The sequence below is a fragment of the Crinia signifera genome, chromosome 7 (genome assembly GCF_055691185.1).
Source record: "Crinia signifera chromosome 7, ASM5569118v1, whole genome shotgun sequence".
NCBI classification, from domain to species: Eukaryota; Metazoa; Chordata; class Amphibia; order Anura; family Myobatrachidae; genus Crinia; species Crinia signifera.
The window spans coordinates 32,579,356-32,607,208 of record NC_139223.1 but is presented as its reverse complement, the minus strand read 5'-3'; the positions used below and the strand labels follow the sequence as shown (position 1 = coordinate 32,607,208).

The window sequence follows — 27,853 nt, the reverse complement described above, 5'->3', positions numbered from 1 at the left end:
AAATGCGAGTATTGATAAATCCCGCCCTAAAACTTCTAAGGGCCAAATGTATCAAGCTTCAAAAAGTGATCAAATTGAGAGTGATAAACATCCAGCCAATCAGCTCCTGTCATTTTTCAAACCCAGCCTATGACATGGCAGTTAGTAGCTGATTGGTTGGTTGTTTATCAATCTCCATTTTATCACTTTTTTGAAGACTGATGTTGTTGTACATCTGGCCCAATATATGGAACGAAGTGATGTTGTCCATAGCAACCACTCAGATTCAGTCTGTCATTTCTCCATTGTATCTGATAAAATGATAGACAGAATCTGATTGGTTGCTGTGGGCAACATCACTTCTTCATTTTAAGAAGGTTTAGTAAATGTACTTCTTAAGGGCTGCACGTGAGATATTGGCTAATGGACAATTTTGACTAAGCGATTTTGTCTCATTCCTCTTTCACACCAGAAAATACAGGGACTTACCCAGGAAAATGGTCCTTGGATCAAGCAGGGACATTCCCGGGTTGGCCCCTTTCACACCACCCTTGTCCCTTCATTTTCTGGTATGAGGGGGGCAGAGGCGTCCAGACTGGATTTGAAAGCATTGAAAAGACTGGCCTGGCGCTGATTGGCTAAGAGCGTCCGGCCAGTCTTTTCAAATTCAGCAGCGCTTCCTGCCCCGTTGCCTGGCAAATAGCACAACAAGCACCCAGCCACAGCTGCCCAGATCCCCGCAGTTTGGACCACCCACCCACCACCCGCTGCTGGCCATCTGCTGGCCGGACCCCGATGCCCGGGTAAGTATCTTTCACACCAACCAGGAACCTGTGCTGGTCGAGGGAGCAACCCTGCTAGCTAGTAGGGTTGAAATCCCAGAAAATGTTCCCGGGAATTCGGCTAACCTTCTAACTGTCTAGTCAAAATACCTGGTCACCTAGCCCACATTACACTGTTACATCATAGTTAACTCCCCTCCTGCATTCTGCAGGAGACTCCCTCAAATAACAGCAATCTCCCTCTCTCCCTCATTAGTTTACCAATCTCCCTCATGTCACCTAGCCCACATTACACTGTTACATCATAGTTACCTCCCCTCCTGCATTCTGCAGGAGACTCCCTGACATAGCAGCAATCTCCCTCTCTCCCTCATTAGTCTAGCAATCTCCCTCATGTCACCTAGCCAACATTATACTGCAAAAATTTTTGGGAAAAAAGGAATGAGAGACAGATACATTTACATTGAATCATCAGCACCATTTCCCAGCACTTTACCAAGTATAGTAGCTGTTACTAACTGCTGTGGGGATCATCTACATTTGTATATAAGTCATTTTACAAGATTCCTCTCAGATGTAGCAGTACACAGCCACGCTTCTAGGTGCCATGTTCACAATCTGTGAGGAGCATGACACGCCCCCTCAATGGAACGCGGTGCAAAATTCTATTACCAACTATAATCTCACTGAAACTAGTTTTCAAAAATAGGCAAGTATGGCATTACTACAATTCAGGACAAGGCTCATTGGTGGCCATTTCTGTCCCAGTGACATGCACGGGATAAGGATGTGTGGCCATGTAATGGGGTAACATCACACTGAAACATGCCACCATTGCACCAGAGGAGATAATCAGTCCCCTTCTGCTCACCAAAAAACCTACTATCTGGCATCTGACACAGAGTCCAATTTCCCAAATGTCTTTAACAACAGAACAGCAGGACTCCTGCCATAGTACAGCAGGGGCGGCCATTTTGTCAGCTGACCAGCCAGTATGAGCATGCAGCCAGGACATCAGCGCGTCACCGAAAAACTTCAGTCCGACATTTTCTGTCTAATTTCTAGTTCAACTATTGCAGATTTCTGTAGCCGCCTGGTCGTATATTCCCTAATCTCTCCCTATGGAAATGTGTTTCTGGCTGATCAGATTAATAGCAGACTATGTTCTAAAAATGATTCACAGTTTGCAAACACCTTGCTGGCTTTGATGTGGCGTGAAGTAATGTTGTCTGCGTGGTGTGAAGTCCATAATTAATTTCTCCGTTCTGGACTGGCAGCGTTTCCTCTTCCCCTCTCCGACCACGCTAGCAGGATCTCGGCATGCCCTGGGCAGGATGCATTAGTTGCCATGGCAACGGAGTTAGTATTAAAAAATCCAAAATTTATCTGCCCGCACAATTGTAATATGCAATAAAAATGAGGTTCTGAAGCTATGTGGCTGTGAGCAGGAGAATAACCAGCTGTCACTTTAGTATATACCAGGAATGATAAGGGGACAGCTTCAGGGAGACGCTGCCCAATTCGGGGGGGGTCGCATACCTCCCAACTTAGAAAGGGACGGGGGAGGGACAGAAAATTTTGGGTGCGTGGCCTAATTAAAGGGGCGTGGCCTATATTCGCAGCTCTCCCTGCGTTTATTCCCTGCTGCTCAGCAGCCGACAGGGGGACTCCCAACAACCCCACCCCCCTCTCGCCGCGGGACACTGCCGGCCGCGGGAGGGATGTGGGAATGTCCCAGAAAACCGGGACATTCCCGTGGTAATTGGAACTGTTGGGAGGTATGGGGTCGGGCGGCGAGGTGGACTGGCAGCCACCGCGGGGGAGGCGGCAGGGACCAGTGGCAAGCTCCGTTGCCACGGGCGTCTCATGCGCGCACGCCCCTGGTGGGAGCCGGCCGCTGCAGACATGGAGCTGGCTCCATCTGTGTGAGACCACCAGCAAGTGCTGCCAGATCCTACGAGATCCGATAAATCTTATGTGCAGCACTTGTCCTCACCAGATCCGATCCGATGTGCATAGGACTGCGCATTGGATCGGAAATAAAGGTTAGGCACATACGATTTGGGCACTGTTCGCCCGATTTCTTGTCCCGATCGGTCGGAATCGGGTGAAAAGTTGCCTTGAGGACTTAGTTTGGGAATCTGTTTTAAAGGGATGTATGCTGCAAAAAGATGTCTGTAACTACCCAGTTTGTTTTATCACTGTTTCCAATTGTCAGAGATGAGGGGGGTGGGGGTACTAATTACCTGGGCCCAGGTCTGAAGGAACCCATCACATGCTGCTGGGTGCCGGGCTGCAGTGTGGCCGGGGAGGTGCTTAAAGTGCTGTTCTCTCTATATTTACTCTAAGCGTGCATGACACACTGCCTGCGATTAGGCCACGCCCACAGACAAGTACCTGGGCCCAACCAGGCTCTCTACTGCCCTGCCAATTGTAAAGAGCAACCGAATTTGCTGTGCTATATAACAACCTGTTAATAATAATAAAAATAATAACGTTATTAGTGTTAAATTAAATTAAATTTCAGGAAATAATTTTTTACTGCTCTTTTTATTGTGAACGCACAATTATACTGTCATCTTTTTTTTATGACCCATAAAAAAATAATTAACTCCAATCCTGTTTAAGCCCAATTCCCAGGCAACATAACATGCCCCACACATCAATGCCAGTAACGTGATTATCGGATGTGTGTAGAATGTGTTCACGATCTCTTTAGAAACACTAAAATCCATGTCCTGAGGTTTAATCTATGCCCTGCGGAACGCCGTACAAATCAATGCAAATCCTCCTGTTTGCTATCCTATCACTCTCAGCTGTGAACATCCGGAACGTCACGATGCAAAACTGCGCCCCTAGTGGCAGTGAATGGGTTAATCAGAATGTTCTGCCAATGGTTCCCTTTATTCTCTACTTAACTAACAACCCAAGGCTCTGAGATTAGAGAGCTGCTGGTACTAGATGGAAGCTACTCGTTTGAATGTTCACAGGGGGCTTGTAGAGATGAGGAGGCCCCCTCCTGTCTAGCCCCCTCCTGTCTAGTCAGTAGTGTTGTAAACCATACTTGCCTACCCTCCCGAAATGGCAGGAAGGTTCCTGAAAATCGGTTCCCACTCCCGGCCTCCCGCATGTGCCCAGAGCCCCTGCACCCCCTGGAGCCACCAATTTAACTCGCAGGAGAGGGAGGGACCAAAATGACGCGAATCCCCTTCCACAGACCCATGTATTGTGGATTTTGTGTGGGGGTGGGGGCAGGACTTCATCCTTGTCCCTGCCCCCCCCCCCCCCCCCCCCCCCAATGTGTGGTATCAAAGGAGGGCAAATAGAAATTGTGGTACTCTTTACCTAGAACGGCGCCCATCGCGGTGATCGCGACATCGCGGGCAGCACATAAACGGCCGCGACGCGATGCCCGCGATCACCGCGATTTTCCCATAGGGAACAATGTTAAAAAGCCTAATTGACCGCGATTTTGCATTCAATGCCTCAATGCCCGCGATTTTCCCATAGGAATCAATGTTAAATGGGCTACAGAGCCCAAATAGCCCCAATTAACCCTTAAATGTCCCCCCAATTTTTGTACGCCACCCCACAATCCACGCCAACCCGAAGCGTGGCGAGCGCAGCGAGCCCGCGAGGGGCGGCGGTACGCGTCCTCCGACCTTTTCATGCCCTACTATCCACGTCGGCGTGGAGTTGAGAATAGAATAGTGTGGCGAGCGCAGCGAGCCACCGAGCCCGAAGCGTGGCGAGCGCAGCGAGGCCCGCGAGGGGACGCGGATACCTTCACAGTTATACGCGTCCCCTCGCGGACTTCACAGGTGTCCGTGGCGACGCGGACACCTGTGAAGCCCGCGAAGGGACGCGTTTACCTGTGAAGGTATCCGCGTCCCCTCGCGGGGCTCGCTGCGCTCGCCACGCTTCGGGCTCGCTGGCTCGCTGCGCTCGCCACACTATTCTATTCTCAACTCCACGCCGACGTGGATAGTAGGGCATGAAAAGGTCGGAGGACGCGTACCGCCGCCCCTCGCGGGCTCGCTGCGCTCGCCACGCTTCGGGTTGGCGTGGATCGTGGGGTGGCGTACAAAAATTGGGGGGACATTTAAGGGTTAATTGGGGCTATTTGGGCTCTGTAGCCCATTTAACATTGATTCCTATGGGAAAATCGCGGGCATTGAGGCATTTTACAGTAAAATCGCGGTCAATCAGGCTTTTTAACATTGTTCCCTATGGGAAAATCGCGGTAATCGCGGGTACCCGATTTTGATGTACCCGCGATTTACCCGCGATGCCCGCGATTACCGCGATTTTTTACCCCCGACGCCCGCGATTCTGATCGCGGGCGCCGTTCTAGGTAAAGAGTACCGAAATTGTTAATAAATAAATAAACTATGCCCCACACTCTGGGCACCAGGGCCACTAGAGAACCCTCGCGCTGTCCCAGAGTCTACATAATATGCACAAAGTGCTGGGAAAATGGCCCAGCGCCATTTTACCAGTGATTTCTGCAGTGTTGTTGCTGCCAACAAGGGATCACTGAGGGTAAGTATTGAAAAAATGGCTGTGATGTAGGCCCCCTAGATCCCAGGGGGCCCGTGGATACCGCTCACAATGCACCCATTATAAATATGCCAGTGCATGTCTATAGCCAGGGCCGCCGACAGGGGGGGTCTGGGGGTACTTGAGTCCCGGGCCCCGCTGCTCTGACAGAGGGTGTCGGGGCGGCCCGGGATTTTGTCAGTCCCAGGCCCCAAAATTTCTGATGGCAGCCCTGTCTATAGCCAATGTGAGGGTGTCTTGTGGGGAAATTTATCCTCAGAAACATTTTTATGAGTGGGAGTGGACAGGATGCAGGTCTTCAGTTCTTCCTCTAGGCCTGCCTTCTGTCATGTGTAGTGATGGTTATTGACCATTGATGATTTCAAAGCCTTGATGGTTTATGTCCGATCAGGGGCGGAACTACTGCCGGTGCAGACAATGGAGTGCACCGGGGCCCAAGGAATTCATGGGGCCCGTGTCGCCTGCACCGCATGCTGTCATTTCCATTTTTTTTTTACATACATTTCGGCAGCGTGGGTGCGGGGGCCCGCAGGGGGAAACGCGTCTTCTAGCGTAAGCAGGCGCCAGCAGCAGTGCCCTTCCTCTGACATGTAACAGCGGGGATCGGGCGGCTCTCTGCACAGCAATCAGCAATCCGCAGCAGCTCCAGATCCCCGTGCGCACCCACTTCAGCAATCCGCGGCAGCAGATCTCATGCCAGGTGCACCCACAACAGCATCTGAGACTGATTGCCGCAGATGCTGATGTGGGTGCGCACGGGGATCTGGAGCTGCTGCCGCGGATTGCTGACAAGGGTGCGCACGGGGATCTGGAGCTGCTGCTGCGGATTGCTGTGCTGAGAGCCGCCCGATCCCCGCTGTTACATGTCAGAGGAAGGGAGCCCTGTGTGTCTTCACACTGCTGCTGGTGCCTGCTGATGCTAGGAGATGAGTCCGAGCTGGTTGGCGGGCATATGCAGGCCCTGTGGTCCCATGCTGCATCCTCCCTGCTCCGCCAGCTGCGTGGTTCAGCAGGGTCTGTATCCTCTCACTGCCCCTGCCTGTAATCACTCTGGGTCCTGGAGCTGCTTTTGATGGTGGCTGGCTGCTGTGTAGTGTACGGTCAGTGGTCTGCCTGGTGCTATCTGTAAGTATATATAATAAAGTATATAAAGGGGGGGGGGGGGGGTGGTGGCAGAAATTTTAATTAGAGAGGACATGGGGTCTGTTAATATTAATAATACTATGGGGGAGGGGGCTGATAATATTAATACAACTACAAGGTGGGGGCTGTTGATTATACTACAGGGAGGGGGCTGATATATAATAATTATACTACAGTGAGGGGACCAGGGCCTGATATACCAATAGGATGATCAGGCAGGCTGCAGCCTAGAGTGCTGGGTCCTGGGAGGGGGGGGGGGAGCAGCACCAGTGGCGTAGCTACTTATTATGCGCCCCCCCGCTGCTAAAAAAAATTCGCCCCCACTCCCCCTCCCCTCGTCAGCCCCCCCCCCCATGCCCATACCTGCCCACCCGCTGCTGTCTGCGGTACCTGCCTGCCGTGCCGTCACGGTCCCGTAGCGCTGGCTCCTGCTGCTAATAATGAAACGTGACTCTTAGAAAATGGCTGCCCCCATACTGCAGACAGAAAACTGTCTGCAGTATGGGGGCAGCCATTTTCTAAGTGTCCGTTTTCATTATAGAAGCAGGAGCCAGCGCTAGGAGAGACGGGACTGTGACGGCAGTCACGGCACGGCAGGCAGGTACCGCAGACAGCAGCGGGTAACTATAGCCCCCCCCAAACTTGCTCTGCGCCTCCCCGCCACCGCGGGGGCTGCGGAGCTATAGTTACGCCACTGGGCAGCACATGGCCACTCACTGCCCATCGCCATGGCTCTGTGTGGTGTACTCTCAGCTCCTTTGCTGCTGAGGGGCTCCAACCAGCACTGACAAACATTTGAAATATGGCTCCTGCCCACCAGCCTATCAGAGCTCACGGACCGGAAGCCGCAGTTAGCGGACCTCTGCCGGACCGCCAGCTCCAATTGGCTCACTACCCTGTGCCATATTTCAAATGACCATCAAGGATTGTATGAGCCACTCAGCAGCAGAGGAGCTGAGCACACACCACACAGGTGAGCTCTCTCCTCCCATCTTATGTGGCACTAATGTGAGCAATGTTTAAGGGGAACTACTGGGGGGAATTATGTGTAAACATTACTGGGGGCATAAAATGTAATGGGAATTACATGTGTGGCATAATGTAACGGGCATTACGGTGTGTGGCATAATGTTAATAGGCAATACAGTGTGCAAAAATGTGTAATGGGAATTACGGTGGGCAACAATGTGTAATGTGCATTATGGTGTGCGTCATAATGTGTAATAGGTAATACAGTGTGCGGCAATGTGTAAAGGGCATTAGAGTGTGCAGCATAAAGTCTAATCGGTTCTGCAGTGGGGGAGCCCAAAGCATATTTTTGCACCTGGGCCCACAACTCGCTAGTTCCGCCTCTGTGTCCGATGGTAAATACTTTTGCCATCGACAGTAGAGAACCAGATGGTTTACCACCATTGATGGTGCAGAATCACCCAATGGTTCGGTTTTATTTTCTGTTCTAGAAGGTGTCAGGACACGGAGCATAGCTCCACCCCTGGTACCCAAGTTCTGATTGGCCCAAAGGTCAGTCAGTGTAAGAACAGGGATGACTATTGGTTGGTGAAACCAATGATGATCATCCGTTGCATTTGTGATTATTGTGCCCACTTGACATTATACCACCGATGGTAACCATCAATGTGTACACTATTTGCATAGTCACAGAAGGGTAACCACCAATACATGCAGCCTTGGTGACTTCTTTGTCCACCTCTGAGCCCATTAAATAGACAAGAACAATAGCTATTGCGCTGTCTTCCACTAATTAGAACAATGAGCCTGATCCAGCTTTGATATCAATCAAATTGTGTGAAACCACGCTGCACTGCAGTAGAGCCAAGCTGGGCCCAAGTACTTGCAGGAGGCATGGCCATGCACCCTTAAAATAAAATACAGAAAACATAGCACTTTAAGCACAGCCCCGGCCACACTGCTGCCCAGCACACAGCAGCATGTGCGATCAGGTCTGAATCAGGCCCATGGTGCATGACCACAGAAGAGGTACGTTGTGAATCTTTTTCATTTATTCCCCTTAATGGGTGTGTAGGGGCCCAAGTGCATTACTTTGTCCAGGGCCACAATGCGGCCATAGTAACAACTGCAGCCTACCCAAAAAAAAATTAACCCTTGGAGAGCCAACATCTCTGAGATATGCGCAAAATATCTGCTAAAAATTCCAGCGTCGCCCACATTTGTTATATAAATTCAAATAAAAAATGTTGTGTAAAAAAAGATTAGATTTCCTATATAAGGTAGCATATATATATATATATATATATATATATATATATATAAGGTCATTATGAGGAAAACAAATGTTTGCTTGGGAAATATCACACCTACTATGACAAATTCCCTTGGCACTCAGGGTTACACTTTATAACTTGAATCCATTTTTGCCCTTTATTTAGTTGACATTACTGCGCTTTGTGTTGGGCCGTGTTACATTGCTGGAAAATCCATTTTTCAAAGATGAAGGTGACGAAGGCTTTGCAGGGTCTCTGTGGCGCAGGCTGGGTTACATAGTAGCTATGGTCTGGCACTGAGTGTCAGTCTAATAACAGCGCATCACAATTATTTGTTACTTTCCATATTCCCATTGTCTTGGGGAGCTCTGAATTGATCCCTCGCTGCACTTGTGACAGAATAATTGATCACAGCCCATTGTGCGTTCTTCTGTTCCTCACTTCTCTGTAACTGCTCTCCTCCAATCATTTCTCTTCTTCCTCATCCTTCCTGTATAGATCTGTCTCTAGCTAATGGAAGGTTTACAGTCATAACAAAAAAATGTTTGAAAGCTAACATCAAAGGGTATGGATCGAAGGATAGCTGATGTCAATAAGACAACACCAAAAGGTTGACACACTAAGTCAACACTGGCTAAAAGTTGACACAATCAAACATTTGACATGGAAAAGGGTGACACATGAAAAGGGTGACCTCTAGCGGGGTCTTCAAAATCCCAAGGGTCATGTGACTATTGTGGCGGAGCAGTGTTCTGGTGCTTGAGCAAAGGTGATTTAATTAGTGCTTCAGTCAATTTGAAGTAACCATTTGGGCTCAAGCATGGATATCCTTATATCCGTACCCAGTGATCGGTGTGTCCCATGTCAGTTCAGGTCCGAAACTGGTTAGAGATGGCCCCACAGAATGCCCAGGGACTCCAGCAGGCAATCCCACTGCGCTGTTTACATTTTTTAAATTAGTATTTAGTAGTGCCAAATGCAGCGATACCGGGCCACCATCAGTGTGTCCCTGGAGTGTAGTGCGTGCTGCTCCGGTAGAAAAGGGGTCTGGCCTTGAGAGCAGGGATGTGACCTTGCTGGTAGGGGGCGTGGCCTCACAGGGTGGACGCTGTTTCTATCACTGAGCAGGACAAGGTCTGAAGTCTGCAGTGCCGTCTCTTATAATACCCCTTTCACATCGCCGACACGTTTTAAAAACCGGTATTTTAAAACGGTAATTAAAACGGGTCAGAGCCTTAACATTGCCGCAGATTACCGTTTTAAATACCGGTTAAGTCTCATTCAACATAGCAGTCAAACCGTTTCAACCCGAACACGTTTCAAGCCAGAGTGTCAACATTGCCTGTCATTTTAAAGGGGAGCTTGTGTTGTTTGCCTGAAATACTGTTTCAGACACATTGTACACATTCACATTGCTCAAAAAACGGCAAGGAACCGTGTAGGACTCTGCTTTTTACACGGTTCGAAATACCAGTTAACTTTAAACGGTAAATCGTCTCTGGTGCATTCACAGTGCAGGCTTAAACGTTTTAAAATGAAAAAAAAAATCGGCAATTTACCGTTTTAAAAGTGCGATGTGAAAGGGGTATTATACTGTGACAGGAGTAGGGCTACCAACTCATCCCTTTAATCCGGGACACATATTATTTACACAGGTTCTGTGGCTGGCTTTCACCTGGTTTTAAACTGCCACACTTGAAGACTCCATTTCACCTGGTTTTAAACTGCTACAGAACCTGTGTAATTAATATGTGTCCCGGATTAAAGGGATGAGTTGGTCACCCTAGACAGGAGCCGGTTGCTGCATGTAATGGTCACAGTGCATCTGTCACTGAGGAGTTGACACATTGGTGACACTCTCGGAGAGTGACACCCAGGTGTAGCTCCCCTGTCCCCTTGCATAAGATCACTGCCCAGAGTCGATTGTTGGGGAGAGCCCCAAAAGCATATCTCCAGTAGCAGCAATGTGTGGCGAGCCCCCTCCCCTCCCCGCCCCACACAGTCAGCCCACCTGCCTGTCCGTCTATGCCCCTGTATAGTGCTCTGCCCATCTATGCCCGCCCCCTTATCAGTCTGTCAATCTATACCCCCCATCTCTTTCTCTCTCTTCCCTCGCTCCACTCTCTCTTTATTTCTCTGTCCCGCTGATACTCTCTTTATCTCTCACTCCACTCAACTTCCCTCATCTCTAAATTGGAACCTGACGGTCCAAAAAGGAGGTGGGGATACCGGGTCAGTGGGTGTGGCCTCGACCAGAAGGGGGGATTTTGGGGGGCATGACCAGCACTCCCCAAGCAGCTGGGCAGCCCCAGCCCCCTTCCTGCACTGAAGAGATGATGTGCGCTTGCAGAGCAGTGGTGATCTCCTGTCCCCCCCCCCCCCCCACCACCACCACCAACAGTATCCAAATAGTGGGACTGTCCCGCTGTAGTCAGGACAGTTGGGAGGAATGCTACCGGGCTTTGTAGTGGCACCAACTGGGAGGGGCACTTTCAAGATTTTGCTACAGAGACCACAGTCCACAGAGTTCTAGTTACCCCTTGTCACATTATACGGGACTGTGTAAAAACCGGACCCGGACTAGACCCCGGACCGGACATCAAAATCTGCAGTCCGGAGCTTGTACTGTCTGATCCGGGGGTGTCTTTCTGGGGGGGGTGTCCCTGTGATAGCTATCACCAGGGACATGGGGAAGGGGAGATTACTGCCTCCCCATGTGGTCCGGACTGTCCGCTTTTTGCCACATGGCCGGACCATACAGGGAGGCTTTATTCTCCCGCTCCTCCACTCCCTGGTGACAGGTGTCACAGACAGCCACCCGGACAGGACACACCCGGACAGGACATCCCCCGGACCGGACACTACAAGCTCCGGACTGCAGATTTCGATGTCCGGTCCGGCGGTCAGGGGGTCTTGTCCTAGTCCGGTTTTTACCCATATCCCATTATACTACAAAAGATTAAAAATAGTGTTGACAAATAGGACTGGCCTTAAGAGGATACATTTGATATTCCTGAATTGTTACCTCTGCATACATGACAATTACCCCCCCCCCCTTTTGCCCAGGTCTCACAGCGGCTGACCACTTCAGTGCACAGTGCCAAGCACATCAGACATGGTGGTATTTACTACATCTGATCCTTTTGAAGACCTGCTCCTTTGAAGCTACCTCCCCCTGGCCAGCCTTTGTACTATACTTTAGATTTCTATCGGTAGAAAGCAGCGAGAGCTTCTGGAACAGAGATGAATTTTTATTAGAGTTGTGCCAGGTAAAAGACTTAAACTGTGCTTCCTACCTCGCCTCATGTATAAACCCTGTTAAATGAACCTGACGTGCCAGTCCCACAGCCTTTATACGTGTGGTATCAGATCTGGCAGAAATAGAAGTGCCTCCTGCTCAGAAGGGTTTGCAGAAATTGCCTCATTTATAGACGAGCCGGACTGAGGGGCTGGGGCATAATACTCATTCCAGGCCCAGAACAGATGCTGTGCTGTCCACCTGCCATCGTGACCCAGCAGTAAGGCACAATATAAGAGGACAGAGCTACAGACACAACTACAGATGTTGCCCTTCTCATGTAGCCCCAGCACTCGCCAGAATGTCCCCACTGGCGAGCTCTGGCTGAGAGGAAGTTCAGCAGACTGGGACACGCGAGCGTCTCACACGCACTCACGTCCCAGTAACTCGGGGGTGGAAACCCTGCCTGTCTCCGCTACAGGTAAATGGGCAGCGTTGGGGGGGCAGGGGCAACCGACGGGGACCGGCGAAAAGCTCAGTCGGAATGGGGAACGCTAGCGTCTGTGCCAGCCCCTTCCGACGGCAGATGGTGGAGGTTGGTGATTCGAACGACAGCCCCAGCCTCAATGAGAGGGTCTCCATCTATAGGTGATACTTACTACCAGGCTAGTAAAATCAGACTCACACTCAATAACGGACTTGGGAAAAACTGGAGCGGAGTAGTAAGTTTACTAAGCTCGGATGGATCGGCAGAGTAGCAACTCGCCGGTTAGGAACGGGATCGTGTCTGTTTTATGTGAGAACAAGCAGCCTATTTACTAAGCTGTCATGTTCTCAGGATTCGTATTTTCTGATGGTGATTCGTGTTTGGCTGCCGAGTTTGGTCGATGATCTATTGGTTCATTCTTGTGTGTTCTACTGGGATTTTCCAACATATTTGAGTAAAATCACCCGATTTTGGTGCTTAGTAAATTACCGGCTAATAAATGGCTCATTCGTAGCCATTCGAGCTTAGTAAATTTACCTCACAGAGGGCCAGATGTACTAAGCTTAAAAAGTGATAAAATGGAGAGTGATAAACCACCAGCCAATCAGCTGCTAGCTGCCATGTCACAGGCTGTGTTTGAAAAAAAATGACAGGTAGGAGCTGATTGGTTGGTGCTTTATCACTCTCCATTTTATCACTTTTCAAGGCTTAGTACATCTCCCCCAGGGGCCAGTCCAGTCACATACAAGGCAGAAATGAAGTACTGAATATATTACTATAGGGATGTATGGGAAGATGGAAGTAGAGATTTATTGGGCTAAGGAATTGCCGGCTCCTGTACAGAGGGTATGACTGCTGCAGATAGATGTGATGTGCAGTATGATGCTGAGGGGGGTGTGATGGATTACGGGGGGTAGTGTGATTTCTGGAAGTGGAGCGATTAATGGGAGAAGTGAGTCAAGTGATTTAGGTCTATGGATTATCTATGGGAAGAGGGATGCTAATGAGACAGTGATGACAGGGATTGATATACAGCCCTTTTTGGGGGATACCCACCTATATTAAGTATTCCACAAATGTACCATGGAGGGACCTCATCAGATCCCCCCCCCCATGTCTTCCAACGGCCCCAGCCCTCATGGGTTGCTATAGAGCTCTCCGGCCAACAACATAATACATTGGGGGAAATTTACTAAGATGAGAGAGAGAGTTCTATTACAGATGGGATGTTGCTATGGGAAGCCAATCAGATACTATCTTTTATCTTCTAGAAGGCAGGGCCGGATTTCCCACTAGGCACGTGCCTATAGGCGGCACCTACCACCCCAAAAAAAAATCCATCTCACTACCCCAGGGGCATTATAAGAGAGGAGGGGGCCAATGTGCATCCTACTCCGGCTGGTCCCCCTCCTCTATTCCAAAAGTAACAGTGGGTTCTGAATGAGCACCAAACCTCTCAGACTTGACTGTGCATACGCAGATCTCTGGAAAAACCACCATTTTTCCATCTATTTCCGCAGCACTGCTGCCACCGCCGCTGGACCGCGTAGCATGGCATCTCTTAGAAGGTCCACAACTACCACCTGCACTGAGTACAACAAGGATGTCTTCATCATAGACATCATTCATTTTGTGATAGGCAGACTCGGCGGTGCCCCCCAGGCCTTGGCGCCTTAGGCACCTGCCTAATGGTAAAGCCGGCCCTGGCCGTGACCGTTTAAGACTACAAACCAAGTTATCAACGTAAGTGTCATAGAGCACAAACATGAAGGTCGTTGAACCGGGCCAGTAAAATTGAAATTTGACAAGAATAGTTTCAGCTTCCAAGTTTGGACCTAAATGAAATATAATTGGGTATTTGTACATTAGAAATCCTGCGTGTTCCAGTTAGGCAATATCTCCGCCCTGATTTTGGCTGGATGAATTGCTAGCACAAGCCAACCGGCAAACAAACACAATGATCATTAATAAATGCAGACAATTTACATGAGACAGTTTTTAGCCCCCTGACCACTTTGCCCGTCTCGGGCTCCATTCTAAATACTAAGAAGTAATGATTCACAATTTCAAGGTCATTTAATACAACAATAACAGCACATCATTAGCATTCACAACTAATTACACAAGAGCAAGGTTTTTTTCTCTCAAGAAAGAACTGAGGAAAATTGGATCCTAGACGCAGTTGGCTATAAAATCCCGATAATGTCTCTTATCTTCTATACCGGGAGCAAAGTACAAATTGCAAACTGTCCGAGGGGGATATGAACATATACGAGAAAATGGAGACATTTTTACAGTAAAATTGCTTGCTCGTTAATACAGCAATAATCCCCCATCATCATAAGATAAATGTTACCTAAGAGCACAGTCTCTAAAATGAAACAGAAATGTTTGTAAAGTAAGAGGAAGGATCTTGAGTTACCAGCAGATGGCGTGCCCGTGCCAGTCAGATTGGAGTCATTGCAGTCACATAGGCCTAGTTGGACCCCATTCTCCAGCTCCGCCATGTTTATGGAGCCCTAAAACAAATAATTCCATAGTTATCACTAGTTATTTCCAATTAATCACAAACATAATAATAAAAAAAATGTTAAAAAACATCACCAATTTGGATTTGCCTTCGAAATGATTGCAGCTTTAAAAAAATATCTTAGATTGCTAATGTTAGTAAGTGAAGCTGCTGCCAAGCATTGAACAGAGGTGCATACCGGAGCTGTTGCAAACTCATTTTCAGTTGTGTATACATTCTCAACCTAGAAGCAAAATGATGAACATTGGGGCTTTAGGGTTGGTCTGTCGCTAATCAAACTGGACACAGCAGTAGTGGCACATACACCATGGGTTTATGAAAGCTTCTAAAAATGAAAAAAAAAAAAAAAAAAAAGGTGATGTTGCCCATAGTAACCAATCCCTACTGCGTGGCTGAATGTATAAAGGGCACTAACACTGTGTGGCATAATGTGATAAGGGCACTACTATTGTATGGCATAATGTGCGAGGGGCACTACTGCTGTGTGCCATAATGTTTAAGGAATGCTACTATTGTGGGCATATTGTGCAAGGGGCATTACTTCTGTGTGGTGTAAAGGGGCACTACTATTGTGCAGCATAACATGTAAGAGGCACTACTGATGTGCAGCATAACATGTAAGAGGCACTACTGCTGTGCAGCATAACATGTAAGGGGCACTACTACTGTTTAGCATAATGTGAAAAGGACACCACTACTGTGGTGGTGTAAGAGGCACTACTACTGTCTGGTGTAAGGGGCACTACTGCTGTGTGGTGTAAGCGGTGCTACTGCTGTCTGGCATAAGGGGCACTACTACTGTGTGATTTAAAGAGTACTACTACTGTGTGGTGAAAGCAGCACTGCTACTATGTGGTGAAAGCAGCACTACTACTGTGTGGTGAAAGCAGCATTACTACTGTGTGGTGAAAGAAGCACTACTACTGTGTGGTGAAAGCAGCACTACTACTGTGTGGTGAAAGCAGCACTACTACTATGTGGTGAAAGAAGCACTACTACTGTGTGGTGAAAGCAGCACTACTACTGTGTGGTGAAAGCAGCACTACTACTATGTGGTGAAAGAAGCACTACTACTATGTGGTGAAAGAAGCATTACTACTATTTGGTGAAAGCAGCACTACTACTATGTGGTGAAAGCAGCACTACTACTACGTGGTGAAAGCAGCACTACTATTATGTGGTGAAAGCAGCACTACTACTATGTGGTGAAAGAAGCACTACTACTGTGTGGTGAAAGCAGCACTACTACTGTGTGGTGTAAGGGGCAATACTTCTGTGTAGAATAACATGTAAGGGTTACTACCACTGTTTGACATAAAAAACAACTGGGGGGGGGGGGTTATTGGGGGGTTTGCAATGCTCTCCCTGGCATAGGGCTCAGATATTACTGAAATAATGCAAAAAAGATGCCATACTGCTATAGCATTTGCATAACTGGGAGGGGTTCACATTCAACCAATCAAAAGCAGATTCCAATTTTCATCATCATCATCATCATCATCATCATCATCATCATCATCATCATCATCATCATTATTATAAATTCAGATTTTGCACCAGGGCAGTCACATCTGTGAGTGATATTCGGTCATTAGGTCAACAGTGTCTTGGTCAACATGCAGTAGGTTGACACAAATAAAAAAGGCTGACATGCACTGATTGACAAAACATCCAAAGATTGACTTTAAAATGATCAACATGATAAAAGGTCAACATGCGTTTTTCATCATTTATATTTTTAACCGACTTGATCTCACTTCAACATCAGGGTCGGCATAGAGAATGTAACAGTGCGCCGAGCGTAGCGAGGAACCAAGCCTGAAGCACGGCGAGCGAACATGTTACACTATTCAGGGTCCATGTCAACATAGACCACCAAAAATTTGAAAAACTCATGTTGAATTTTTCCTGTGTCAACCTCGTGCATGTCGGCCTTTTTCATGTTTTGAGTTTTCGCCTGTTGACCAATAGTGGTTGCCATCTTGACTGTCGACGTAGACACCGCCAACCTAATAATCCACACCTTCTGCAAGTCATCCACCTCCAAACAGGTGTATACAGTATGTGTCTGTCTTAGAATGCATTTACCAGCCCCCCCCCCCCCTCCACCCCCCCATTTTGACTCCCTAAATGCTATGGGTCATGGTAATGGATTTGATTCCCACCATGGTCATAACTATGGCCCTTATTCTGGTTGGTGCGGTAATGTCCGCGTGCGGTCGGTCCGCCGATGTTTTGTGTCTGCGCATGTGCAGAGGCGTCTCTGCGCATGTGCGAGTGGGGCGTATGGCCAAATCCCGCATGAAATGTAAACACTCCGAACAGGGGGTGGAGAGGGGCGTGAAGGGCTATTTGGGCTCATTACCCTATGCATACGCCCCGCATTTCATGGGCGTTCCCATGCAAACGCTGGGCGTACGTATGGTAATGCGGCCGTGACGCACGTGTAGGGGGCGGACATATGACATTGCCGGATGTCAGCTGCCCGCCCAGATCCCTGCTTTTGCTCGGAAAAATGCCCGTGTGGTCTGAGGTTGCGGGAGCTGGTGGACCACTCGGTCCTGCATTCGATGGTCTGCGACCATCGAATTATGGGGGAGGTTCCCTGAGATGGAGGAGGCGTATTCCGTGAAAAATACACGTGTGGTCCGTTTGGCCAGCTTCTTACCGCGTACGGACGGAGTTGGCGATCCGTATGGAAGGCGGGGTTTCGCACGCACGGTCCTGGCCGCATATTCGAATCCGGCCGCACCGATCAGAATAAGGGCCTATGTGTGGTTTGTAAATTCTCCCCGTGCTTGCTGGGTTTAATCCGGGTACTCCGGTTTCCTCCCACGTGCCAAAAATATACTGGTAGGTTAATTGGCTCCCAACAAAATGAACCCTAGAATGTCTGTGTGTGCGTGTACATGTGGTAGGGAACATAGATTGTAAGCTCCACTGGGGCAGAGACTGATGTGAGTGTACAAATATTCTCTGTAAAGCGCTGCGGAATATGTATGCGCTATATAAGAAACTGATAATAAATAATGAATACATATGTGTGCACTATATAAATAACTGGTAATAAATAAATAATAGATATATGTGTGCACTATATAAATAACTGGTAATAAATAAATAATAGATATATGTGTGCGCTATATAAATAACTGGTAATAAATAAATAATAGATATATGTGTGCGCTATATAATAACTGGTAATATATAAATAATAAATATATGTGTGCGCTATATAAATAACTAGTAATAAATTATATATATCGAAATAGGAATTTTGTCCGGCACTCTAGTCGATAATGGTAAAGCGCCATGGTGCCTTCCTCAAATGGATTTAGAAGACTTGGTTCTCTGGAGCACAAGGTAATGACCCCATAGAAAACAGGTGCACTTAATAGGCTGAAAATTGTATCCAAAATATTTTATGATTTAAAGCAGTGGTACAAGTAGTGTCTTGTTGACGTTTCAAAGCCGGTACGGCTTTTTCATCAGGACGAGTGCTTCTTAAAGTGCATAAGGTACATACTCCAAACAGCACAGAGACAAGCCTCAAAACTTCTGGAACAAAGTCATTTGGAGTGATGAGACCAAAATTGAACTTTTTGTCCACAACCATAAACGTTACATTTGGACAGGAGTCAACAAGGCCTATGATGAAAGGTACACCATTCCTACTGTGAAACCAGGAGGTGGATCGCTGATGTTTTGGGGATGTGTGAGCTACAAAGGCACTGAAAACTTGGTCAAAATTGATTGCAAGATGAATGCAGCATGTTATCAGAAAATACTGGAGGAAAAGTTGCACTCATCAGCCCCGAAGCTGCGCATGGGACATACTTGGATGTTCCAACATGACAATGATCCAAAACACAAAGCCAAGTCGACCTGTCATAGACTACAGCAGAATAAAGTTCTGGAGTGGCCATCTCAGTCTGGGGAGATCTCAAATGTGCAGTTCATGCAAGACTGCCCATAAATTTACAGGATCTGGAGGCTTTTTGCCAAGAACAATGGGCAGCTTTACCATCTGAGAAAATAAAGAGCCTCATCCACAACTACCACAAAAGACTTCAAGCTGTCATTGATGTTAAAGGCAATACATGATATTAAGAACTGGGGTATGTAAACTTTTGATCAGAGTCACTTGGGTAGTTTCTGTTGTCATTATGATTTAAAAAGAGTAAACACAGTTGTGTGACAATAAATGGCTTCACCCAACCACCCACCATGAGTGAAAGAAAAGTTTATGAGTTATCATTCATATTCTGTGACAAATGGCCAGAAAATCACACCTTCTGCTAGGGTATGTAACCTTATGAGCACAACTGTATGTATGTGTGTGCTATATAAATGACTGGTAATAAATAAACTGGTAATAAAAAAAAAAATAAATACATGTGTGTGCTATATAAATAACGTAATAAATAAATACCTAATATGCATAAAATGTCATTAGGAAGCACAAGATTTTGTAATGCTCATGATGAGCAGTGGGAGAGTAAACGCAATCTGCGTGGGTAAAGTCACAAAACGCGTTTCTGTAGCTGAACCCCCTAATCTCAGCCTCGGCATGAAGATGAACCTATATTTTATAATGAATTGTTTACCCTCTTTGTTTAGTGTGTAAGCGTGCCGGACGGGTTCCGGACAGGCATTTATCTGATATCGGGAACCCGGCTGTCAAAACACCGACAGCCGGGTTCCCGATGGCCACATGCTATTCTCCCTCGTCGGGACCCCCATAGAGGGAGAATAGCTGTGTGCCTGCAGCGTAGCGAGCACAGCGAGCCCGCAAGGGGCTTTGTTGCGCTCACCATGCTGTCGGGATCCCGACTGTCGGACCCCTGTACCACACCCGCGTGTAATACGTCGCTTGAAGGAGGAAGAAACCAGCTCCTGTGTGGATATTGCTATGGGGGGGGAGGGGGCACTTTATTTATTTATCAAACTTCGTTTCTGGGGCTACGGGATTGACTGGTAGAATAATATGGCAGCAATCAGTAAGCAACTTCTAAAGGCTTTTCTGAGTACACAGTTGATTTAAGACTCGGGGGTTGGGTCCAGTGATACCTGCAATGGTGATTCTATATTTTAATGGCAAGAAGATTGCTTCTTTCTCTCAGGATCATGACCTCTGGGAAGAATCACCTGCATCGTGCGGCCATGAGCAATGTAACCACTGCGGAACAATGTTTGGTTTTGTGTTACGCAGCTGAGCTCCAACGTGGCATTTGGGGATTATACTTCATAGTCTGAATTTTCCTACTGTCGTCTCTTGTAGGTTTCTGTAATGTCTGTCATGTTCCAGTTGTTTCATCAGTTCCCCCTCCAGCAAAGAGAAGGATCCCCATAGTCTCCTGCCACGGGCCCCATGGTAGATACAATGTCCTGACTCCTGGGGATGTGTAAGACCTGCGCCAGACATACTGCCATAGCAATGAGGCCAGAATGTACCATCTTGTCTCACTGATCCATAGAATCTTCTAGGCCTGACAGAATATACTCATACGCCATTGGTCTATGTGCCCCAAATGTGGAGAATCCTCTCACAGACAATGTGTAGGTCGACATGCACTAGGTCAATGTTGACCAAGGTTCGACGCAATTAAAAGGTCCATATGGAGTTTACCTACATTGTACAATTGTATTTTGATGCCTCAATAATAAAATAAATAAAAAAAAGGTCGATATGGAAAAAGGTCAAAACGTGAAAAGGTTGACATGAGTTTTTTAATGTTTTTTATGTGTCAATGTCGACCCCTGAACACATAGACCCCCCCCCCCCCCCCCAAATAGTGTAGTGCGGACCCTCGCGTGGCTTGCCATGCTCACCGTGTTCTGGGCCAGGTGTCTTTCTCCACTCCCAATTAGAGTCCGCATGGATGGAAAAAAAAAATCCAGAAAAACTCATGTCGGCATTTCCATGTGTTGACCATTGCTATGTCGATGTTTTGCTTGTGTCGACGTGTTGTCATTGTAGATATAGTGTATGTGAACCTTTTCGTCATTGTTTGATGAATTGTGTGATTTGGTGTCAAAACTGTGCCATTGCGGCCCAAGCGAAGGCGGGGAGAGGAAGGTGCCGCTGGGGAGCAGGGTCTCCTTCAGCAGATTCCAAATGGCCACGGCCTTGTTGGAGACAGATGCTAGAGGTCCTCCAGCATCTGTCAGGGGAGCGCAGCGCATTCAGTACTAACCCAAAGTGCCAGATTCCAGGAGCACTGGTAAGCTGTGAATACCTAGACAATGGCAATGAGCATGTAACCCCTGGCAACGAGCATGCAACCTCTGGCAGCAAGCATGAAACAGCTGGCAGCAAGCATGAAACACCTGGCAGCAAGCATGAAACACCTGGCAACAAGCATGTAACCTGCTGGTAACCAGCAAAAAACTACTGGCAGTGAGCATGTAACACCAACAAGCATGAAACACCTGTCAACAAGCATGTAACCTGCTGGCAATGAGTAAGAAATCATTGGCAAAGAGAACGTAACACCTGGCAACAAGCATGTTACTTGCTAGCAACTAGTAAGAAATCATTGGCAATGAGCATATAACACCTGGCAACAACCAAGAAACACATGGTAATACTGTAATGTAAACATGGCAAATGAACATGTAAACCTGGCAACGAGCAAGAAACCCCTGGCAACAACGTAACCCTGGCAAATGATTATGTAACCCTGGCAATGAGCAAGAAACCGCTGTAAACCAGCATACATTTAAAAAAAGTGTCATGAATGTATGGGAGGGGGTGCCAGAAACTTTTTTTGGCAGGGGGACGCAAAGTTCAAGTTTTGCCACCAGTTGTGTCTTCCCTTCTGAACTGTTGCACATCAGACAGGACATTGGGTCTGATTCAGATCTGGTCGCTAGGCTGTGTATACTTGCAGCCTAGCGAACAGGTCACCACCGCCCCGCAGACCATCTATACATGGACATAACCAATTCCAGAACCTACTGCAGCATCTCTAGTTGTGAGCAGGGCTGTAGAAAGGATTCCCGGACCCTGGTAATGAAAGGGGGTGTGGCCTATTGGCAGAGGCATGGTTACACCTCCCTTTAAAAAATGTAAGTGCAGGACACACATTTTATTTGCCACGAAGCTGCACCAACCTGCGAGGAAGGGTGGTGTTATGTGACCATCAGCCAGGGTCAGATCCAAGGATTTGGCACAATCACTGTGATCAGGATGTCTGTCACACCAAGTATAAATTTAATGAGTCTTAATTTCAAAAATGAAATGTGGGGCAGTGAAACAGTGAGCACATGTCACATTTGTTAAGTGTTGCCTAGAATTGATCTACAAGAAATTAATTCTACAAAAATGACCACCCGAGTGTATTACAGGAAGAGATCTGATCACCCATCACTACCCTCATAGATCAGTGATGGCAGTTGTAGGCAATACTTTACAAATGTGACATGTACTCAGTGTGTCAATATCGTGGACATCAAAGTGCTCCCGGGGATGTTAAAAGACTTTGGAATATTTTTATGCCTTTCTCCCGAATCAATAACCTTGTCTTGGATTTTCCTTAATATTCTTTGTTCTTCATGAGGAAGCTCTTGTTTGAAATGTAAAAAAAAATTGTAGGACCTATCCCATTGATCCATTTTAAAATCAATCAAGTAATTCTGTCGAGTGAAAGATAACTGTATTATGGAGCACATAAGTTAGAGGGTTGAATTAAATAGTTAAAAAATGCTTGGGATTTAAAAAAAACCTCTTATTTGACATTGATTGCAGAGTGCTTAGCGTGATGTACAAGAATGAGAATACAGCAAACAGTCCATGTCTTCATACACGTGATAGTGATAAATACATACGTTCTGCTAATCTACATACATTCAGTTGCAGCTCATACTATCCTGCCTGACAGCTGTGTAGGGGGGTGCTGCTGAGCATTATACTGTATATGCGCCAGGAAACTAAAATAGAGAATCTCTATGCACCACGTACAACGTCAAAGGCTTTTGCAATCATACAAGGCAGATGTTTCCCAGAAATATGCCAGCACTCAGCATGGTGCAGCGAGCAACTTTTGATTCATTTCCACATTCAAGAGTTTTTGGATTGACATCCCTAAAAATCAATGAGTCAATCCTTTTAGGATGTCAGTGTCAGGTACACAGCAACATCTTCACGCTCCAAACCAAAATCTTTCACTTTTCCGTTCCACCTCGATGAAAACATAAATGAAGGGGGGGGGGGGGACTTACTATGGTTGCTATGGGCAACCAATCAGATCCTATCTATTATCTTCTAGAAGGCTCTAAATAAATAAATAAGTAGATTCCCATGTGAAATAGAACTCACATCTTGGTAAATTTCCCCCAAACAGCGCACAAACCACAGACGTCTGGGCGTTGATGAGCCCCCTGCAGTCTGGTGTTGGTGCACTGTGTGAAGCTCTGACATCACAAATCCCTGTATGTAATGCAAGGGTAACTCATTGGTAAAGCAGGTGATCTAATGATCCTGGTGTTCCAGCTCTCTCTGCCATTCCTCTGCGATGTGTTGTCTTGGTGACTTTCCTAATCCCCTTGTATCCACGGCGGGGGTAAAGTCACTTTAGAAGATGCAGTATGTGTTGGATATGCAAATCCCAGACACTGAATGGGACCTGGGCACCTATTCATCAGGCTGACCCGTCACTTCTGTAATGATGTGCCCCTGCCTCTGTAGCAATTTAAATAGCCCCAACTGGCAGTAGTTAACCCCTTGGAAGCCGGAGACCTATACCTGTGGCGTCAGCAACTTCACGTAGATTCACTGATGCAATATATCAGAACCTCTAAGGTAATGATGATAACACTATTCCTGCTAACTTCAGCAATGCTGGCAGACAATAATTCCTATTGCAGGCATATCTGCTGTGAATTCCAGCCACTTGTGATAACCCCCCAGTAAATACCTTGAGAGGATGCTGTCGGCTGGTCCTCTGCTCTCCTCTATGAATGGAAACCTGCGAGCCCTCCAATCACTGCACTACTGAGCCCACAACCAGGGTTTGGTGTGATCCTGGGCAGTGTAAGATGCAGGCAGCCAATGACTGCACACAGTCCTGCAGCCAGCAGCATTAGGAGTAGCTCGTTACACGCATTCTCCATGCTACGGTGCCAGCTGACGACTGAAGTTGATGCAGGCGATGGAGTTTGTAGTGGATGAGATGAGCGGAGTGACATCATTACTGAAAGTCATTTTACAGCGCTGATGCTTGTTAGCAACGCTGCAAATAGATTTATTTTTCTTACCAGTGCTCCTTGGAAGCACATTTTTCTGGTCTATTCAATCTTGTATTTGTAGATCTAGAGAGCTACCCCCCTTCCCCATGCTGAACACCTACTGAGAAGTCAGAAAATGGCATCAAAATATATTTCCTCACTCCGTAACTCCCAGAATATTTGCAATTTGCAATCAGTTTTTAGAGAAGTTGTAAGTTTTAAAGAGAACCTGATGGAAAACTATTATGGACACCATGGTGAAGGGTCTCTCAAAGCTAATGCCCCCACTGTGTCTCTCCAGCCTCATGCTCCCACTAATGTAATGGGCATTATGGTGTGTGATATAATGTGTAATGGTCATTATGGTGTGTGGCATAATATGTAAGGGGTAATATGTAATGGGCATTATGGTATGTGGCATAATGCCTAATTGGCATTATGGTGTGTGGCATAATGTGTAATGGATAATATGTAATGGGCATTATGGTGTGTGGCATAATGTGTAATGAGCATTATGGGGTGTGTCATAATGTGTAATGGATACAGTGACGTAACTATAGCCCCACAGCCCCCGCGGTGGCGGGGAGGCGCTGAAAAGGTCTGCAGGGCTATGGTTACCACTGCCGCCTGCAGGTCCCGGCTTCTGCTGCCCCCCCGGCAGCCGGTACCTCCTGCTGCCGTCGCTTCTGTCATGTCCTCCTGGCTCCAGCTGCTACAGTAATAAAAAGTAACACTCAGAAAATGGCTGCCCCCATAGAGCAGACCATTTTTAAAGGTTGGTAGAGGAGGCCGCCGTCTCCTCTAGCATCCTCAAAAACTGTCTGCATTATGTGGGCAACCATTTTCTGAGTGTTACTTCTTAACAGCACTAGCCGGGAGGACATTATGGTGTGCGGCATAATATGTGATGGGCATTACCATGTGTAGCATAATGTGTAATGGGCAATATGGTGTGTGGCATAAGGTGTGAGGGGCAATATGTAATGGGCATTATGGTGTGTGACAATGTTTAAGGGGTAATATGTAATGGGCATTATCATGTGTGGCATAATGTGTAATGGCCATTACGGTGTGCGGCATAATGTGTAATGGGCATTACAGTGTGTGTAATCCTGGTGCAGTGTGACTCAGCTGCTCTACCTGGTGCAGTGTGTCTCAGCTGCTTTACCTAGCGCAGTGCCTCTAATTGGCTCTACCTGGCACAGTGCCTCTAAGGGGCTCTACCTGGCGCAGTGCCTCTAAGGGGCTCTACCTGGCGCAGTGCCTCCAAGGGGCTCTACCTGGCACAGTGCCTCTAAGGGCTCTACCTGGCACAGAGCCTCTAAGGGGCTCTACCTGGCACAGTGCCTCTAAGGAACTCTACCTGGCGCAACGTGTACAAGTGGCTCTACTGTGTGGTGTAATGTGAATGATGGAAACTTTTGTATGGTGTAATGTAAATTGGTAATTGGTGCACTGCACACAGTCCCTATTTTGAGTATGGGGGGCGGAGAACAATTCCCTTTCTAGCACAGGCCACCAAAATGTCTAGTTACAGGATACCTATGAGGGTAGATCAATAAGAACCTGCGTTAAGAATGAAGATGAAAATTCTTCACAAAAATCTTTATTTCTTTTTCAACAAAATCTCCTTTTACGGAAAAACACTTTTCCCAACATTTTCTTTAAACCCTCTAAAAAATATGATTTGTAAAACTCACGTCGTCTTCTGTCTCGACGATGACCTCCTCGTTTTAGCTGAATTTTTTCCCGTGAGACACGTTTTCAGGTTAGGAAACAGAAATAAGTCGCAGGGAGCCATGTGGGGTGAGTACGGTGGATGCGGCAACAATTCATAGCGCAATTCATGCAATCCGGCTACATCATTTCTGGATGAGGGAGCCGGTGCATTGTCGTGGCGGAGAAAAAAAACTAACTTATGAATCAATCTGAAATTTGGTATGGCGTTGTTTGAAAGGGATACGGTCGTCTCAAAGGTGTTGGTGTTATGACGTCCGCCTGGACACGGGGTAGAAAACTGGAGACAGGAGTCAGGCGTGAGCCCGTAGCCGGGACCGCCGGTCAGGACGGCCACAGCGAACCCTACTCTGACTCTGTTGAGTCCCCCGGGCAGATGACAAACCCCTGCAGGTACTAGACTTCACCTGTGGCCGCCGCGTTCGAAGGAGCCGGTTATGCCAGCTCCAACCCCGATGCAGCTAGGTCTTAGGATAAGACAAGGGGAGAGCAATCGTCAGGGGGTAGCTCAAAAGTATGGACTAGCTACTGGGCCTGGCTGGGAAAACACCCCTGACTACCGGCACCTGGCCAAAGACGGGAATGTGACCCCCTCACAGACACAAGAGACAGATGGGGAGTCACCAAACAAAGGGAAACACAGACATGAATCCCCAAAGCAAAAACCAGGACGTAACCAGGGGGACCTACCTAGAACGGAACTAAAATGGCAGGAAATGGGAAAATAAATGTAAGTGACTGGTAACCACCAGCGAAGGAGGCAGGTAAAGCCCACGGCGGGGCCGAGACCGGAACTCCCAAATGAACTGACAGGCTGGTCAGCCAAACAAACTGAAGAATAATGGCGAACTGCCAAAAATGCAAAAAGCAAGAAAATAACCAGGCTCCAAAGGAGCACTTACGTGACCAAAGGCTGGGGGGCAGAGCGGGGCAGATCCAGGCACCAGAGAAGCTGAACCAAGGCAGCTGGAACGAGTGACCAGGAGCAGAATCCCAGACCGGCAGGAGTTTCAGCAGAAACTATAACCGGCGCCATGTTGAGTGGGTTCATCCCTTAAGAGGGATAGATCCGCCAATCCAAGGCCGCCGTGCCACCAGCCCCCAGCCTGAATTGCGTTCAGGTGGCTGAACGCGCGCTACGTGCCTCGGCGTCCCCTGTTGCCCGGCAACCGCTAATCGGCTGCAGGGGAACGCCGAGCACTGAATGACGCGCTCCCCCGCCGGGCGGAAGTGACGTTCCGCCGTCGGGTGGAATCGCTATGCGGGCGCTCGGCTGAGCCGGGCGGAAATGCCCGGTGCACCTTCTGTGCACCGTCCCCCGGCCGCCGGGTGTCCGGTGTCCTAACACTATGCGGGCGCTCGGCTGAGCCGGGCGGAAGTGCCCGGTGCACCTTCCGTGCACCGTCCCCCGGCCGCCGGCTGTCCGGCGTCCTAACAGTACCCCCTAACAATGAATCCCTACCACCGGGTTTATCCGGAAACTCCCTAAAGAAAATTCTTTTGAGATGGGGAGCATGCAGGTCTTTATCAAGAACCCAGGACGTCTCCTCCGGGCCAAACCCCCTCCAATGTACCAAAAATTGCAGAGAACCTCTGGAACACTTGGAGTCTAATATTTTCTCCACACGGAACTCCTGTTGTCCCCGAACCACCACTGGGGAAGACCCAGAGTTCATCCTTCGCGGAAACTTGTGTGAGAAGAACACCGGCTTGAGAAGGGAGGCATGAAATGTATTGGCGATCTTAAGGGATTTAGGTAACCCGAGACGAAAGGCCACCAAATTAACCCTTTTGATGATCCGAAAGGGGCCAATGTACCTAGGCCCTAACCTTGCCGAAGGTTGGTGAAGTTTAATATTGCGGGTGGATAACCACACCCAATCACCCACTCTAAATCGACAAGGCCGTCTGGATCTGTCTGCAAAC

The 27,853-nt window shown here is 47.8% G+C and overlaps 1 protein-coding gene across 1 annotated transcript in view; it reads right to left on the bottom strand.

The window, feature by feature from the left end:
* Positions 1 to 24,129, bottom strand: part of LOC146020023 (melanin-concentrating hormone receptor 1-like) — a 51,406-nt gene extending 27,277 nt beyond the window's left edge. The window contains exons 1-2 of the mRNA XM_083152773.1: positions 23,881 to 24,129; positions 14,855 to 14,951 (exon numbers count right to left, since the gene is read on the bottom strand). Of these exons, the coding sequence (XP_083008899.1) occupies positions 14,855 to 14,939 (85 nt within the window). The 5' untranslated portion in view covers positions 14,940 to 14,951; positions 23,881 to 24,129. The remainder of the gene's footprint in view (positions 1 to 14,854; positions 14,952 to 23,880) is intronic.
* Positions 24,130 to 27,853: the final 3,724 nt, after the last annotated feature.